Below are 19,735 nucleotides of genomic sequence, written 5' to 3'. Positions count from 1 at the left end.
AACGCAGCAGACGTGGAGGACTATAATGTGATAAGAGCTCACTCAAGTACTGAGGAGCTAAGCCATTCAGGGCTTTATAAGTAATTAACAAGATTTGAACATCTATACGATGTTTGATGGGGAGCCAATGCAGTGTTGACAGAACCGGGCTAATATGGTCGTACTTCCTGGTTCTAGTAAGGACTCTAGCTGCTGCATTTTGGACCAGCTGTAATTTGTTGATCAAGCGTGCAGAACAACCACCCAATAAAGCATTACAATAGTCTAACCTTGAGATCATAAACGCATGAATTAGTATTTCTGCATTTGACGTTGAGAGCATAGGTCGCAATTTAGATATGTTTTTGAGATGGAAAAACCCAGTTTTACAGAAACATGCCTTTCAAATGAAAGATTGCTATCAAACAGCACACCTAGGTTCCTAACTAATGAAGAAGAATGACAGAGCAGCCGTCAAGTGTTAGATAGTGTTCTAGGTTATTACATGTGGGGTTTTTTAGTTTGATAATTAACACCTGAAAAAACAACTGTTTTTCCAGAATTTAGCAGTAAGAAATTACTCGTCATCCAGTTTTTTATATCGACTATGCATTCCGTTAGTTTCTCAATTTGGTGTGTTTCACTGGGCCGCGAAGAAATATAGAGCTGAGTATAATCCGCATAACAGTGAAAACTAACACCATGTCTCCTGATAATATCTCCCAAGGGTAACATGTAAAGCGTGAAAAGTAACGGCGCTAGTACTTGAGGTACTCCATACTGCACTTGTGATCGATATGATACCTCTTCATTCACTGCTACGAACTGATGGCGTTCAGATTTGAACCATGCTAATGCACTTCCACTAATGCCAACAAATTGTTCTAGTCTATTTAAAAGAATGTTGTGGTCGATAGTGTCGAAGGCAGCGCTAAGATCCAATAGAACTAATAAAGAGATACAACCACGATCAGATGATAGAAGCAGGTCATTTGTAACTCTAATGAGAGCAGTCTCAGTACTATGATACGGTCTAAATCCTGACTGATATTATCCGTCCTGTGCACTCAAATTGAGAGCTCTCTTCTCTGTATACAAGACACGCCCCCTGCTGATTGGCTGGAAGTGTGTTTTGGGACACGGTCCGACACTGCGGTCAGAAGCGTTTTTCAAAAATTGCTTAGTGCACCTTTAAAATACATACAGTCATGGCCAAATATATCGGCACCCTTGGTAAATAGGATCAAAGAAGGCTGTGAAAATTAATTTGCATTGTTAATCCTTTTGATCTTTTATAAAACAATTCACAAAAATCTAACCTTTCATTGTATAACAATTTAAAATGGGGGGAAATATCATTATGAAATAAATGTTTTTCTCAAATACATGTTGCACACAATTATTGGCACCCCTAGAAATTCTTATGAGTAAAATATCTCTGAAGTATATTCCCATTCATATTCACAATTTTGAGCACTCCAGGGTGACTATGAACTTGAAATTATCCTTTCTGTTTCACAGAAATATAAATAGGAGGGAAAACAAAGCCCAAAGTCCCTTAATCATCCATCACAATGAGAAAAACCAAATAATATATTTCTGATGTGCAGCAAAAGATAATTGAGCTTCACAAATTAGTGAAGTGGCTTTAAGAAAAGAGCTAGAGCAGTGAAAATTCCTATTTCCACCATCAGGGCAATAATTAAGAATTTCCAATCAACAGAAAATGTTATGAAACTGCCTGGAAGAGGACGTGTGTCTATATCGTCCTAATGCACGGTGAGGAGGAGAGTTTGAGTGGCTAAAGACTCTCCAAGGACCACATCTGGAGAATTGCAGAAAATAGTTGAGTCTCAGGGTCAGAAAACCGTAAAAAAAAAATTGTCAAACAGTACCTACATCACCACATGTTGTCTGAGGGTTTCAAGAAAAATTATCCTAGCTCATCCAAAAACAAACTCCAGTATATTCAGTTATCAGATATGACTGGAACTTCAAATGGGACTGGCTTCTATGGTCAGATGACACTAAAATATTAGCTTTTTAGCAGCAAACACTCAAGATGGGTTTGGTGAACACAGAGATAAAAAGTACCCCATGTGTACAATGAAATATACTGCTGTATTTTTTATGTTGTGGGCCTATATTTCTGCTGGAGGTCCTGGACATCTTGTTTAGACACATGGCATCATGGATTCTATCAAATACCTACAGATAAAAAGTCAATAAGTGACTGACTCCATTTGAAATCTTATAATGGGCCATGTTTGGATCTTCCAACCGTACAATAATCCAAACGCAAACCTCAAAATCAACACAAAAATGGGTCACTGAGCACAAAACCAAGCTTCTGCTATGACCATTCCAGTCCTCTGACCTGAACCATGTAGAAAATGAGTGAACTGAAGAGAAGAAGCACCGTCATGGATGTGGGAATCTGAAGGATCTGGAGAGATTCTGGATGAAGGAATGATCTCTGATCTCTTGTCAGGTGTTCTCTAACCTTATCAGGCATTATAGGAAAAAAAATAGAGCTGTTAAACTGGCAAATGGAGGTTTCAAAAAGTATTGAATAAAAGGGTGCCGTTAATTGTGGCCAATGTGTATCAGAAAAAAAAAAAAATATTTCATAATGATATTTTCCCCCATTTTAAATTTAACCAATGAAAGGTTAGATTTTTGTGAATTTTTTAAATAAAAGATAAAAAGGATTAACAATGCAGATTAATTTTCATAGCCTTCTTTGATCATATTTACGAAGGGTGCTGATATTTTTGGCCATGACTGTATATTAGAGCCATTAAGCAATAATACTTAGACAAAAGTATCAAAAGCAAGTAGTTATAATATATATTAAAAAAACTGTTAAAATACATAATGTATTATAAACAATAAAACAAATTAATATTGTTATTAACTTATCTGTTAGTCCAGTGAACATTCAGTGTAATTTCATATCAACTCTAAGAAATTATATTTTCGTGGCCACAGAAAAATAACATTCTTACAGCATTAATGCATTAGGGTATGTAGCTTGAACGGAATCGTAAAAGGGACATTATTCATAAACAGTGTTGGGGAAAGTTACTTTTAAAAGTAATGCATTACAATAATGCGTTACTCCCTAAAAAGTAACCAATTACGTTACTTAGGTACTTTTTAAGTAACTTTTGCGTTACTTTCGCATTACTTTTTAAATATGAGCAGGGCTTGATTGTTTGTTTTTAATATAAGAAGTTCTATTTATAGCAAATGTAAAAGCCCTTTCACAACAAAAATCGAAAAAATGCACGTCTGTACAGTAGAACACAGGAGAAAAAGGTTCAACAATCTTCAGCAATACAAAAAACAATGAAGCACAATTGTTAGTTATTAACTAAAGTAATCTAAACCAAAAAATCTAAAGTAATTTTTACTCATTAGTATGGTTGAACTGGATCAAAGGTCAGCAGCAAAGACATCGGTTAGTAAAATGAGATTAGATACATTTGTGTTATTTATCATATTTAATTATTGCAGGTTTGCGTCATATTCTGAGTTTGCATTTCACTGTTTTAATTCATTTTAATGAATACTAAATCTGTTTTTTGCGAGTGGGATGAATTAATGCACATTCACATTTAGTCTAGAACTACAGTAACAGCATGTTCACACAGCACACTGTCGGTCAATAAATGGGAAAAAAGTAACTGGCGTTACTTTTTTGAAAAAGTAACTCAGATATTTTCTTGTAAATTAAAATGTAATGCGTTACTTTACTAGTTATTATTACGTAAATTGCGTTACTTGAAATACGTTACCCCCAACACTGTTCATAAGCTGTGACAGAATCAGAAACTCATTGAATTCGTGCACAAACGCTTTATTAACACAAACTAGTCTAACAAACAAACAAACATACATACACTCACACCTACATACAAAGGGGAGCAAAGTGGATGAAAGAAATCATTAGAGGAACAGGGAATGAAGCTATGGAAAAGGAATCAGTTAACCTTTGAGTGAAACCATCAGTGCCGTTTTACAACAGGGTCTATAGCTTATACTAAACCTCTGTTTCGTTTAGTTAAATATATGATACTTGCATTGCCTTGGTCCTTGACGAGTGTCTGGATGCAGTCTCGGATGAAAGTCTTGATGTTTTCTAGGTCTGGACTTGCGATCATGCGGTTGCGCCGGCTCTGGGACTTGGGAGAAGGTGATGAGAGACGGGTGAAGAGACTAAAAAGGCGGGTCACTGAAGTGAGGCCTTTTAAATTCTGTGGAGGTCACACCTCTCGGTGGTCAAAGAGCCAGTGGTGACTTGCACTTTTGGAGGGAAAGTTTATGACTCTGTCTCAGAGCATATGTAATTTTGGCTGGGTGTTGATGCAAAAACTACTAAAGATTCTTAGAACACTAATATGTTGCATAGGTATCAACATGTAATAAACACTGTTATTTAGATCATCATAAGACAAATTCAAAGAGACCAAACATGGTATTACATGAACGAGTGGTTCTATCATAAGCATGCATAAAACAGTATACAATATATAGACATAATATATATATTATAGCAAATTATAAGCTCAAAAGGGAATTGTATATAAATAATTACAATTAATTATGATTAATTACAATTATTTATATTGGCTGACAGTAATAACTGTAACTGTAGAATTAAATTGCCATCTGATCTGTCCGTCCAGTGAACATTCAGTGCAAGTTCATATCAACTCTAAGAAAGGATATTTCCTTGGCCACAGAAAATACTTTCCTATTAATGCATTAGAGCATGTAACGAGGGTCAAAATCGTAAAGAGACATTTAATTAATTTGCAAGGCAGAACCAGAATCTCATTTGTAATTTGTGCACACAACTTTTATTAACTAAACACTAACGCAAACTAGTCTAACAAACAAACATACATACGTACAATCACTCATACATGGGGAAAGGGCAAATGAGAGTTGATGGATGAAACCATCGATACGATACGATACTTGCAATGCCTTTGGTCGTTGAACGAGTGTCCGGATGCAGTCTTGGATGAAAGTTCTGATGGTTTGAAGGTTTGGTGGTGTTGGAGTTCTTCAAGTTCTTCTGGGTTTAAAGGGTGATGAACTCCAAAAGATGTTATTCTAGCTCGGTGGTAATTGGAGTTTCTTCCCATGTAGAAAGGGAAAAAGAGCTAAGAAAGAGATCTGCTGAGATCCGAGGATTCTTGGTTGAATGGAAAGTCAAGGCCACAAGGCCTGGCACAAAAACTTAAGGGTCCAGAAGAGTTCTAGCTCACATCCTCCTCATCCTCTTAGGATCTAACAGAACTGCAGACTGCAGGGGCGTCACTGATGTGAGAGCTTTATCTGCTATAGAGGTCACACCTCTGGGAGTCAAAGAGCCTATGGTGACTTGAACTTTTGGAGGGAAAGTTTACGACTCTTTGTCTCCATGTATGGTCATTTGCATATGAACCGGATTGGAAGTTGATATACAAACTATTAAAGATTCGATAAAGAAGACGAATTGTTAGAGACCAAACATAGTATAAGTGAGGCAATATTAACTAGTGTTCTATCATAAGCATGCATAAAACAGTATACAATACACAAAAACATTTTTATGGCATCTTTTTCCTAAGGGGAAATGAAGTGAGTTGCTCTGCCCGCATTCCTTTGAGCAATAAAACAAGTGTTATCAGATGGGTTGCCATGGAACCAGAGGCCTGTTCTGCCTTTCTTAGGTGTTAGATGCATTTTGGGGGAAGGGTCCACAGACCCTCATAGTTGGCCCTTTGGTTAGGTGAGGGGGCATAAGAGATTATTTGTCAAATATAACAAATAGTTGTGTGTCTGATTGGTCCAAATGCTACAATATATATTATATATATATATAATATTGAATAAAGACAATATACAAGGAGACAATATACCTGAGGAGATGTGTGTTCATTCACAGAAAGGTATATCTATGAATTAATTAGAGATCCAAGTCCATTTTTATGGATATTATGTGTCTTTTCTATGGGGAACTGAATTTAGAGTTGCTCTGCCTGCATTCCTTTGAGCAATAAAACCAGTGTTATCAGCATTGGTTGCCATGGAACCAAAGGCCTGTTCTGCATTTTTGAGGTGTTAGCTGCATTTCGGGTGAAGGGTCCATAGATCCTCATAGTTGGCTTTTTGGTTGGATGAGGAGGTGTTAGGAATTATTTGTTAAATATAACAAATAATTGCTTCAAACGCTACATGGTGCACGTTGTGTTCCAAGATGAACGTTATAATATATCCAAACACAGCAATATGCAGAGATGAAGTTTGAGACACTCCACACATGTAAATGATAACAGTTTGTGTGGAGCAGCATTTACTGTAAATGGAGCCGCTGACACTCATGTACGTATAACCTACAGGCATGCAAATAATTAAAGTGCATTGCATATATTTATTTAATTGATTCGTAGTGATTGTGAATTCGCAATAACATTAAGCTTTATTATGATTTTTAAATTGGTATAATATATCATGCAGCCTTTAGGAAAAAGGTTTTCGTTAATTGTGGAATGCGCCACTTCCGGTATTTTGCTGGAACCTTACTTGACACGGCAAACTGCAATCGATGATTTTTTAAATCATTACAGCCCCTGTGAACTGAATCAAATTATTTATTTAAAATCCTCATAAGAATGATTGGGTTATGAATTGGCCTACACTACTCTTCTTATGAACTCATATGATAAATAGGGTGACTGTTTTAAGTGAATCATGACTAACGGCATTTATGTCTGTTTGCTATTTAAAGTTACTGAATTGCTTTAGAAGATTCAGAATATTGTTGAATGAACCATGTTTACGATTCATTTTTTTGTAATTTTCAAGCTTGACAGCTCCAATCCTCATTTACTTTCATTACGAGTGAACAAATTAAGACATGATGAATAAATAATGACAGATTTTTCAATTTTAAACTATCATTTTAATGTGCTTTTAGTTTAATTTGCTACAACAACAGTAGAAAGTCTACAATTACGCTAATGAACTATATTACTTGGTGGAAGGATTGTTTTGTCAATTATGATTAATAAATATAACTATTCTTTGAGCCTTGGTGTCCTTTATCATTGCCATTGCTGGTGTATAACGAAAGTAATAAGCCAGATGATGCTGTGTGTTACAGTGACTTTTGTGGCTTATTGCTTTAATTAATTTTTACTCCTACTTCCCTAACTTTTGCTGCTTCTTTCTTTCTTTCTTTCTTTCTTTCTTTCTTTCTTTCTTTCTTTCTATCTTTCTTTCTTTCACCAGCTATCCATGGAGGACACCACCTCCATTTTGCCCCGTCTGAAGCGGAACTCCAATGCCTATGGGATTGGGGCTCTGGCTAAGTCCTCTCTGACAGGTGTGTCAGGTGTGTGTCTGTCCCGGTAGCTGGTAACCGACCCCATGTTGGCTCCAGAGGAGGAGATGGCGATTGGAGCCAACATGGCTACCCCTGTGGGTCCCCCTCCCTTTCCAGTTTCACCACCTGCCTCCTCCATTAATTAGTGCATGTCAAGATTCAAGATTTTTATTTGTCACATACACAATTATACAGGGTATAACCAGCAGTGAAATGTAGGTAAATGTCAATGGCCTCTTTAGTCATTGAGGAAATCCCCAGTCAGACTCAACAAGAGTTCACAAAAAACGGCTAACGTAAGTGCGCTATCCATCCCCACAAGCTTGCTGCTGGGAAACTTAGTCTTTCGGTGTGACGCCAGCTGTGTGTTGCAGTGTTTTTGTGGTTTTGTGAGGTGAAGTGCTCTTTTGTAAACTGTTGGTCAGTAGTATGTTGTGGTGTTTTTTTTTATGGATACTACTCATTGTCACAACAGGTTTCTGGAAACGTAGGTATTTGAATATCTTTCGATTTAATGTCCTGTCTCTTGTATTTCTCCTGTTTTTCTTAAATGCTTGAAAATGGGGTGAAGTGCTGAAGTGATACCTTTAGATTGTTTTTCCCCTGGAACAAACGGAGGTGATTTATCAAAGTATTTAAAGAGAGCAGTCACTTCATCAAATGGGGGTTTTATCTTTGTCAGCAGCCTCGAGAAAAATCACACAACCGTCCATGAGGTTACCATCAGACCTTATTTTTAGCTCTCTTTTGCATTCAGAGCCTTAAGTTTAAACTAATGCGTCTCTTGTTCGAATGAGATATTTGCTTGCTAATGAGCCATTTTGTTTAAAGGAAATGTTTAGACGTTCGGCTCTTATTATTCATACATGCATAAAAGCTTATGAATCTTGTGTAATTCATTACTCTCGTGAATAATGTATTTGTAAAGATGGTCAACCAATCGCATCTCTCTCACCGCTCGCACAGCGATTGATCAAATCAACAGACTGAGGCTCATTCATAATCACTCATTCATTTGTTATCATCCACAGAGCCTTGCAGTAGTTTACTGTAGTAATGTGATTAAACAAAATCCCATAATGCACTGCCTGGCTGCTTTCATTTCGTCCCTTTCTGCAGCTCGATGCAGAATCTGTACAGGTTCTGACTTGTGTTTCTTTCTCTTTAGGCGTTACCAGATCGATGAAGGATAAAGTGACCAAGCCCACTGCCATGGCTCAGGGTCGTGTGGCCCACATGATTGAGTGGCAGAGCTGGGGTCAACCATCCGCAGGGCCAGAAGGGGGAGCGGGACGCTTCAATCTGAACCGCGAGAGGGAGAGACGGATTGAAAATGATGCCTATAGTGACCTGAGTGATGGAGAAAAAGAGGCACGAATGGCAGCGGGTGAGATATTGACTGAAGACATTGAGATGATTGGAAAATGTATATGGTAAAGTTACCAGACACAAATGTCACCCCCCTTTTTCACATTTAGTTGTGGTACAGGGTGGAAACATAGTAGGTGTGTTCGACTTCATGCAGCGCTGCACAGACCTATCGGCAAGAGTAGCCGCTTGCAGTCGGGGGCGGAATTGAAAGCGGAGACATGAAGTCGGACTCTTTCTGCTCCCGGTAGTGATGATCTTGCGGTGTTTGGATGCTCTCATCACAGATGAAGTGAATAACATGCAATATTTTTCAAATGCACGGACGTTTCAGAAATGTTTTCATGAGCAACAGAAATACTTTTTATATAGTGCTTAATACAGGGCCATCTGTTCAAGAATAAAGTTCAACATAAACATATACTATTTAAATACCAATAAAGTGGGGTATATTTGCTTTTGTCAGTGTTTTTTTATTAAACGCGACTCAATATAACATTGCTATAACATTGAATGCGATATTTTCCAAGTAAAATAAGATTTGTGAGCAGTATTGCATTTGAAGATGTTACAAACACGTCATTGTTGTCGTGGTGAATTTGGCCAATCGTGAAACAGCTGTGTCGTCATCAAGTCAAGTCACCTTTATTTATATAGCGCTTTTAACAATACAGATTGTGTCAAAGCACTTAACAGTATCAAATTGGAGGATAGAGTGTCAGTAATGTATAAAAATAAGATTAAACACTCAATTTTCAGTTAAGGCATTTCATTATTGAGTTCAGAGATGTCATTGTCTAGATCAGTTTAGTTTAAATAGTATCTGCTAAATCAAAATTGACGATAATCACTTGAAATTAAGTGTCCCCAACTGAGCAAGCCAGAGGCGACAGTGGCAAGGAACCAAAACTCCCTCTGTGACAGAATGGAGAAAAAAAAAAACCTTGGGAGAAACCAGGCTCAGTTGGGGCCAAGTTTTCCTCTGGCCAGGAGATAATTGTTTATTTATTGTTTACTTGTTTTAATTAAAATTTAAAATGTATAAATGTATTTATTTCTATTTTATATTGTTGCAATTTCTAACAATAATAGTATTATGTAGTTAGGTATTTTATTATATTTTTAGTTATTTTCTTTTCTTTTAGTTTTAGTTTTATCAGCGCTTCTGCAGTCGCTCTGGAGAAACTGCGCCAGTTGAGTGAGCCGGTGTCCTCGATTTCTCATGACACCAACTGCTCTCGAAACGCTATCTCGAAACGGTACGTTGATGCCACACGTGACAGTGACGTGGCGTTGGCGCTGGTGTCATGAGAAATTGAGTCCCCCCTCGAAATCAGGTCCGCTTAGGACCCCGAGTGATCCCACTGCCTAAATAAATACATAAATATATTAATGTAAAAATGTATGGTTTACTATATAGTGCATAATAGAACAAATTAGTACATAATGAAACAAATTAAACGTAATTTCTTATACTTGATTAACTGCTAATTAATAAATAAAAGTAATAATATCCTATTAAGTGAACAAAAATGAAAATCGTTAGTTTTATTTATAAAATAAAACATTTGACATTTAACACTTAATTTATAACATAATAAAAAAAATTGTAGGATAGGATATGTACAAACTCCTGTATAAAATAAGCTATGGAGCTAATCGGGTATCTGTATGCTGTGCGAGTACATAAGCTACCGAATACAGACATTAATTATCATTATAACGTAGTTTAAACAGCATTTATTATTACATGATTTTGTAGGAATTGTAATTTTTAAAAGTAATTTGAGCCAATGGGATCGCTTGGGGTCCTAAGCGGACCCGATTTCGAGGGGGGATTTGATTTCTCATGACACCGGTTCAAGTCGGACAAATTTTCTAACCGGCATGCACTGCTTCAAGTCAGCAGCCGATCGGTCTGTACAGCGCTGCGTGAAGTCGAACACACCTAATGCATTAGCTTGAAATGTTATAGTGTTAAAGGACATTTTTACTTTTTACTAAATTGTGCTGTACCTGAAAATATTTTTTTCAGTAATAATAAAACTTCTCAGTATATTTGGGTTTTATTTGTAAGCTTAAACCTCATATAATCTATCAAGTTTTTCTTCCCTTAAAAATAAGAACACGGGGTCAGAAAAATGCATGTATTACTAAAGTACATATAGTATATTTGCTGTATATGTCTCAATGTCTCATGCAATTTTGCTTTGGTCAATTTGTGAACAAATATTTTTTATAATATTTTTTTGTAGGACAACACTGTGGGCTTTTTAAACATGTATTTGATTAAATTCAAAACATTTTATAGGGACTAATAATGTTAAATTAATCATAATGAATAATAAATATATTTTTGTTTACTACAAAGACCTTCCTGACAATTTATGTTTTTCCCTCAATTTTGTAACTCTCTTCAGATTTATTTTTGCTAATGTTAAAAAAGTATTTTATGCTCACCAAGGCTGTAAAATAGTAATATTGTAAAATATTGCAATTTAAAAAAAAACTTTAAAATGTATTTGAAAATATCATTTATTTCTGTGAGGGCAAAGTGTCACATGATTCTTCAGAAATTATTTTAATACACTGATTTGGTATATAAGAAACATATATAATAATTAGTATTGAAAACAGTTGTGCTGTTTAATATTTTTGTGATTTATTTTCAGGATTCTTTGATTGAAAGATCAAGAAAGCACCATTTATTTGTATCTTTTGTAACATTTATAAAATGCTTTTACTGCTACTTTTGTTTTGATCAATTTAATGCATCCTTTCTAAACAAAAGTATTTTTTTCTTAAAAAAATGACTGAACCTAAACTATTGAACGGTAGTCTATTTATATTTCAAATAGTTGGTAAGTGTTAAGTGGAATCAGCCACCCACTAAGAATCTGTATATTTATTTAAAATGTTTATCAAAATGGTTATCTTGCTTTTTTCAGGGATTATGCAGCAGTTTGCCATTTCTGAGGCCACATTCATAGCCTGGAACTTTATGGATGGAGAGAGTCTCTGTGCCGACTCCAACCAGGGTAGCGTGGCTCACCTCAGTGAGGTTAACCAGGAGAGCATCACCAGCAGAGGTGAGGGTCACAAACATCCACCTCAAGCCATAACAGAAAGAAGACATTTTTGGCGAGATTTATGATTTCTGTTATGTTGCATCTAAGTTTTTTCATTTTGTTTGACTTTAGATGAAAAGCACTATTTTTTGGTAATCTACAGCTCATATTTTACAAGCACACACTTCTTAAGCACATCCTCACATAATTATTGCACTGGCAGCTCAAAAGCTTGTGAATATCCAGTTGCTCTTGTAGTAAGAACTGTTTGCATCTTTGGACAGGAGTCTCATAACCACACCTCTACGCTTCACTGATGTGAGCACTTGGATATTTCTGCAGACTTGATTTATATTGTTTACTTAGCCTTGACTGATGTGCTTTCCATCAGAGATGCCACAGTGACAGCTGCAGGTCCAAAGGCGATGGGGGAGAATCGCAGAACAGCAGTTTTCCTGAGGTTCAACTATCAGAGCTTATACAAGCCCTGGGTTGAAGCCAGGCTGCAGTGTAACACCAAACAAAAAGCATCTCTTTGGCCTGATTTTGCCAAAATAATAAGTAGTGTAGCGGAGAATTGCAATGATGAAAAACCATGATTATAATAATTTTTAAAGCGATAATCCACCCAAATTGAAAAATCTGCCATTTACTCAGCCTCATGTTGTTCCCCACCTCTATGGCTTTCTTTCATATGAGGAACATTTTGAAGAATATTGGTAACCAAAAGGTTTCGGCTCCCATTGACTTCCATCTCTGCAACACTTTTCAGGATAGGAGATGGATTAAAAATGAACTCCTGAAATTTACTACCAGATTCTGGAATATAATTTCTTGAAAGAGTAGTAAAAGAGGATGTGCTGCTGGTCACTCTCAACTTATCTGTCTATAAACCTTATAAAAATCAGTTTTCATGTATTTCACAACACTTTAGCTTGTGATTCTTATTAAGTACTGGTCTTTTTTAGGATTTTTGTTTTACCAAAGCAAAGTCTCTGAGAACCTGACACATTGCACTTCTGGAGACTCCAGGTAGGTTCCAGTTTTAGGAAATGGTGGGGCTGGAGACTAAATGGTTCCTGATGGTTTTACACAGAATTCTTCACCTTTATTCTTAATTCTTTTGCAGTTAATATGTGTCTTTTCAACTCCACCTGTTTCTTCTGACCATGCAGACCCAGTGAGCATTTCGCTGTCCCATGGTTATGCTTTAACTTTGCAAAATCTAGTATTGGATCCTTCTTATGAGTATTTAATCATTTTTGACTTTCAGTCTGAGTTAAATCTCTTTTTTGTCTCATTTTATCTGTAAAATAAAACCTGCCTAATAATTATGCACACCTGAATATAAGGAATTTTTCACTTCCAGCCTTCATGAACAATTATATATCACTTAAAAATGATTAAATACAAAATGAAAAGTAGTTATTAAGAATTATGTGGTCTGGAATTGGTAAAATGTGCTTGGAAAAAAATATGATCAGAATATTAATCTGAAATATATAAATATTAATTAAATTTGAGAGCAGGCGAAATGAGAAAGATTGAAGTGGAGGATCTCTCGTGTTTAACGATCAAAATTACGTTCTTTGGGAAGTACACTCTCAGCAACTTCAATGTCAGAGCTCTTTATGAAATGTCCAAAAGATGGCACCATTAATAGCTGACCGTAATGATGTCACAAGGTCATATTTCTGTCATATTCTGTGAAATATGATGCATTTAGTGCAAAATGGCAATGTGTTGAATTCAGAAATGGAGTTCTGATTATCGAGGAATATAAAATAAAGCTAGGTATAGCGATCTTGCAGTTTCTTCAACTTCATTCGGTGTCATCCTGTAACCTCATTCAAATCATGTGCAAAAAATATGATCAGAATATTAACTTGCCTACTAATTATGCATGCACTGTAGAACATAAAAAGTAATTTTAGAATTATTCAGATAAAAAATTAAAAAAAACACGTGACACGTCTTGGGTATTCTTTGACATTGACAGCCAATCAGAATGTATCCTGCTATAAAGGGCTTGGGCATTTAAAACGGCAGATGACATAACTACTGCACATGCTTATACAAAGAGAACATTATCATTCATTGGTGTGGGCGCTAATTTAGTTTTTTCCAGAAACCACTTTGGTTCCAATCTGCATTTGAATTTCACACTTCACCTTATGACCTTCCTGTCTGTCTCTTCTTTGTTTCCACGTCTCTGTCCTTCAGACCAGCCATTGCATCATTCCTCTGCAGAAGTGTGGCCTCACACCTACGTCTCTCAAGGCCTTTACTGTCTCTCCTCCTCTGACGCGTGGGAGCCAATCAGCAACGAGCCCTCGGGCGTGGCTTCTCCCGCTGCTGGCTCTTATATCATGGCAGGCGGGGCTTCGGGAGAGGGTTATGAAGGCTCCACCCACTATTTACCACAGCAGCAGCTGACACTGCAGCAGCAGAACCACCTACAGCAACTCCAACAGTATCAGCAGTACCAGCAGCAGCAGCAGCTCCTGCAGTATCAACAGGTCAGAAAACGCACAGTTTGACATGCTGCCATGTTTACACGCTCCGAGGAACACTACAGAGTTGTGTTTAGCTCTACTACTTGACCTCTTTTAGCCAGTTGTCATCTACAGTGTGGCGCTGTAGGTGGTCTTGCTGTATTTAGAACAGCATCGACTATGACTGAAAGGTGTTATGGAGTTCAGGTGTTACGTCTCTATGGGTAGACTATTCAGTGCCTGATTAGAAATTCTTTAAAATGCATATAATTATATGTAAATAATAATATGTAACATAAGTTTCTTGAGCAACAAATTTGCATATGAGAATGAAAATTCAACTTTGCCATCACAGGAATAAATGACATTTTGAAATGTATTAAAACATAAAAATCCATTTTAAATTTTAATAATATTTCAAAATATTACTATGCTTACTGTATTTTTGATCAAATGAATGCAGCCTAAGAATCCAGCATAATACATTTCTTTAAAAAACACTAATCTATTGCAATCAATGTAAAATATAAATAAACTGAAAGTTTTTATAAGAATTATAATCAAATATTAAAAAAAAATAGTTTTAAATATTTTTATTGAAAAAACTAAATTACATCGATTGCAATGCTTGTTAGTAATGCAGTTCAGTACAATTTTTTTGACCATCCATACCAGAGTTTCAAATACTTTCTGCTTTAGAGTTTTACTGATTCTTACTGATTATTTTTTCTCATGTTTCCTCTTGAAGTCTTTGGAATATCGACTGCACAGCGCCTCCCACTCCTTACAAGCCACGCCCAACAGCACTATTCACAGTTTGGGCCTGCCCACTCACCCGAGACTGGCTGACCTGTGGGCGGCAGCTCAAGTGGAGCCCCATCAGGTGGAGATGATGGGACACATGGGCATGACCATGGGCGAAATGGGAATGGCAGAAGTGTACGGCGAGGAATCTGTTGTGGAGACCGAATGCATCCCAGAGCAGCAAGAGGAAGAGGAAGCCAAGGTTGGATATTTGTAAATGTACTCACCCTTAGACCATCCAAGATTCAGATGAGGTTGTTTCTTCATCAGAACAAATTTGGAAAAATTTAGCATTACATCTCTTACCAATGGATCCTCTGCAGTGACAGGGTGCCGTCAGAATGAGAGTCCAAACAGCTAAAAAAAAAAACATCCACACATCCATCAATGAATGTCTTGCGAAGCGATAAACTGTGTTTATAACTTCAAACTATTGCTTAAGGCTAATATACGAATTATCCATAATATTGCTTTCTCCAGTGAAATGTCATCTCGTCTGAATCAGGAGAGAAATATGCACAGATCAAGCACCGTTTACAAGTGAAAACAGTCCAAAACAACGCTAAACAAAAATGTTGGTGGATTTTGATGTGAAAAGACAACAGGGGATTGACTTTTTCCATTGGAATTTTTCCATTATGGACTGGTATTTAGGCCAAAAATTATGGTTTAAAGTTAAAACACCTTAATAATGGACTTGTTTGTTGCAGCTTTTCACTTCACAAGAGATGAACTGATGGACTCGAGTAGTGTGGATTATTTTGATGTTTTTATCAGCTGTTTGGGCTCTCATTCTGATGGCACCCATTTACTGCAGAGGATCCTTTGGTGAGAAAGTGATGGATGGAGGGTTTGTTAATTTTTCAGCAAATTCGGTAAACTATTCCTTTATTTTTTTTTACTATCTTTCTCAAGGAGGATGACATAACACTCACACTCGAACCCGAGCCGACATCCGTAACTCCCACCCTGACCCCTCCGCCTCAAAGAGAGGACTCCACCTCACCTGGGGGCATGAGCCCAGGGCAAGCACCAGCAGAGCCAGTGGCTGAGCACATGACCTACGAGGTCACATCCTGCATCGTCCAATCGCTGGAGAAGCAAGAAGAGGCGGAGGATGGGGCTGTTGTCGTTGTGGCAACCAACTGATGGTTCAAATCGAACAAAAAAACAACAAAACTGTCTGTGAAATAATCAACCAGTTAAGATATTGTATACGCCCTTTTACCCCAGATGTGTACTCATACGGACTGTCACATCAGGAACAGATTTATTCGTTATTATATGCCGAAAGAACACGCTCTGAGCACCGGGCGCATATAAAGACTAAACATGGGAGAGTGTCAAAGCCGGGATGATGCATTACATGTGCTGCTGCTGTTGTTTTATGGCGGGAGCGCTGGAGTCCAAGGCTGCTTTCGAATGAAAACAAAGCGTGCAATACTGAGAAATCAATACAACCAAAAGAAAGTGCATGCATATTTTTTTTGAGTATTTAAGTGACTGAATTAACAGTATCCACATAGTAATAATATACATTGATTTTTGTAATAAAACTAAAAGCCAATGAAACAATATGTATTTGTATGCATATATAACATGTATGTACTGTATGTATGTTAGTATGAATGTGTGAATGTATGTGTCTTTAAAGGTATATTCTGAAAAAACGTTACGAATTTGCCGTTTGCGTGAAGTGTCCCCTATGTACCTCCAACACATTCGCACACACACTCACACTTACACAAACACTGATGCACACACGAACACCCACTGGAAAACATGTTTTTGCTCTTAATATATCCAAGCACAATACTGCCCAAATGGAAACAGTGCTGCCCTTTTCAACATCCTAACTGTATTGTTACTAAGACTTATGCACTACTATGGACATAAACGAATGTATTGCCTATCTTCTTAGCGACAGCCCGGTTCTGTCCTTAAATTTTTGTTTTCTTCTGTTGTACTTCAATGTTTTTTCTCATCGATGTCTGTGCTTATCTGCCTGGCTGAGCTGCTTAATATTGATTTGCACTGAACAACAAAAACAAAACTGAAGAGTCATCGTTGTCATTCCGGGAAGTTCCATTAATGTTCTCTTGCAAAAAGAGGAGTAAACTTTGGATACTTTTAATCCGTTGTGTCTGAGACTATGGGAAACCAAACTGGGAATCCTGAAGACAACTCATGGGTCCATTTTTGGTGTGAACTAACATGTAGAAGACATTTATGTCATGCATATTTTCCATGTTATTTACGTTATAGCGTTCCCTGTAGCTGACATAATGCAAAGAGATAAACTCTCATTACCTCAGTAAAATCATGTGGTAATGGGCTAGTTGACATGTTCGGTCACAGTGTGTTTTTGACAGACCATACGACTGTGGAAAGAAGTGAAAAGAAGGTGCTTTTCTGGTTAATGCTTGCAGGCTTTCCACTAATTATTTAATAAGCTGTAATTGAAATACCCGCTGCAAAAAGAAGTGCCCTCGACTACTAGTGTGCACATCTCAAACCTGTGTCGAAACTTATATACGTTCCAAAAGAGAGTGAGGGGAGTGTTTTTTTTTGGATGTGGCAACATTAACACTAGTTTAGAGTTAGAAGGCATTTGGTTTGGCAACGATTTATATTCTTTGATGATTTTGAGAGTTTTTGATTAATGCCGTTATGCAATGATGAGGCAACATTTATTTTTCTATACTAACGAGGCCTGCGAGTTGTCATTCTTTGTGATATTTTGAACATCGTAGGACAAGTGTCTACCGAAAGAGAGTCATTTTCACATATCTAATGGCTGTGTTTGGAACGAAATTTGAGAGCAGGCGAAATGAGAAAGATTGAAGTGGAGGATCTCTCGTGTTTAACGATCAAAATTACGTTCTTTGGGAAGTACACTCTCAGCATCTTCAATGTCAGAGCTCTTTATGAAATGTCCAAAAGATGGCACCATTAATAGCTGACCGTAATGATGTCACAAGGTCATATTTCTGTCATATTCTGTGAAATATGATGCATTTAGTGCAAAATGGCAATGTGTTGAATTCAGAAATGGAGTTCTGATTATCGAGGAATATAAAATAAAGCTAGGCATAGCGATATTGCAGTTACTTCAACTCCATTCGGTGTCATCCTGTAACCTCATTCAAATCATGTGCATTTTAATGTGCTGTAAATAAAATCCTTATTGTGAAGGTCTGCCTCATTTGTTAATGGCTATAGAGATTTATCAGTAAATTGTTTAGATATATTAAGATGCTCTCTCACTGTTTCACTGAATCACTTCACTATTTTACACAATAATTAAAAAAATAAAAACATTTATCATCGCTGACTAATCTAAAAAGTATGTACCATAAAAGTTTTTTTAATTCAAATCGATCACTGTTTATTGAATTGTTATTCATTCCTGGGAGATATGAGACAAAAACAATCAACGTTTCAAAGCTACATTAAGAATCAAACATTTTTCTGTTGATATCTCATCACGCCAAGAAGGAAAGAGATGAATGAATAAATAAATAAATAAATAAATATGACAAATACAAACAAAAATGGAGGCAAAGTTATTGCTCACAGACTGAACAGATATAAAATCACATTAAATCAACTGTAACATTTAAAAGAAGACAGCAGATCATATGAACCAACATATAGATTGTTCATAAACAGTCTTGGTTTAAAGACATGAGAGACACCTGAGAGAGAGTTTTCAGAAAAAAGATGGACAGATGAAGGCAGGACATAAAGGGTTTCATTAAGAAAGGACAGTGCGCACACCCTGAATTTTAAATGGCTAAAAAATGTATAACTGGAGAAGGGCATGTGTTCCGGGTAAAAAGAAAGTTCAGATTCTGAAAAGGTCCACAGTGTGCCACCTGCTGGCCATGTTTTGTTTTTAAGATATTTTTGACAGCTACTTCACAATGCAGTGCAAATATTCTTTGTTGGAAATAGATTTTTGACATTTTATAACATAAGTGTTCACGTCCTTTAATAAAGTGTTCATATGAAATGATCCAGGTGTATGAAGACTTCAAGTGCCTTTATGAGGTCTGAAATAATGTCTGCTGCATGTAAACCTGGTTCAGCGTTATCATTTATGTCAGTATTGAAAATGTTCATATTTTGGTGCTCCAGTAGAATGATTTTTTTAATATAATCAGTCAATGTTTGAAGATTCCCCATTTATGTTTTTTTACAATCCCAAGGAACACACTGATAAACAAGAAATATTTGAAGTGTTACTGGGGAGAAAAAAGAGCACCTATTTGAACATAATCTCATGATACATGATACATATTTATGTATCATGTATACATAAATCAGTTTATGTATACATGATACAGTTTATTTACTGATTTTTTAGAAGAAAAGGAAAAAAGGAGGAAGAGGAAGAGCAAGTGGTAGTGGAAGAGATGACATTTATTTACAGAAATATTTAGAGGATAGAGAAATAAACAGGGCAAGTGTAAGTAGAAAAAAGAGGAAGAAAAAAAAATCAAGAGGAAGAAGAAAGAGGAAAAGAAAATTTACAGAACATTCTAGAGGAAGAGGAGATTTTGTTTTTCTTCTTCCCCTAAACATTTTTTTGTCAATTATCTTTTCCCCTTAAGTGGAAAAAAGAATAAGAGGAAGAA

General features: G+C 36.6%; 1 protein-coding gene across 2 annotated transcripts in view; it reads left to right on the top strand.

The window, feature by feature from the left end:
* The window catches only part of fam131ba (family with sequence similarity 131 member Ba), a 38,841-nt gene extending 20,554 nt beyond the window's left edge, over nucleotides 1-18,287 (top strand). Inside the window, exons 4-9 of one of the 2 annotated variants that reach the window (XM_079380544.1) lie at nucleotides 7,267-7,369; nucleotides 8,529-8,747; nucleotides 11,677-11,817; nucleotides 14,020-14,315; nucleotides 15,040-15,297; nucleotides 16,011-18,287. In XM_079380544.1, the coding sequence (XP_079236670.1) occupies nucleotides 7,267-7,369; nucleotides 8,529-8,747; nucleotides 11,677-11,817; nucleotides 14,020-14,315; nucleotides 15,040-15,297; nucleotides 16,011-16,244 (1,251 nt within the window). In that variant the 3' untranslated portion in view covers nucleotides 16,245-18,287. The remainder of the gene's footprint in view (nucleotides 1-7,266; nucleotides 7,370-8,528; nucleotides 8,748-11,676; nucleotides 11,818-14,019; nucleotides 14,316-15,039; nucleotides 15,298-16,010) is intronic. The other variant, XM_079380543.1, reaches the window with a different exon arrangement.
* Nucleotides 18,288-19,735: the final 1,448 nt, after the last annotated feature.

Source organism: Barbus barbus, assembly GCF_936440315.1.
Source record: "Barbus barbus genome assembly, chromosome: 27".
Lineage (NCBI taxonomy): Eukaryota > Metazoa > Chordata > Actinopteri > Cypriniformes > Cyprinidae > Barbus > Barbus barbus.
The sequence above is the reverse complement of the archived record's forward strand: the minus strand, read 5'-3'. Positions and strand labels throughout refer to the sequence as shown.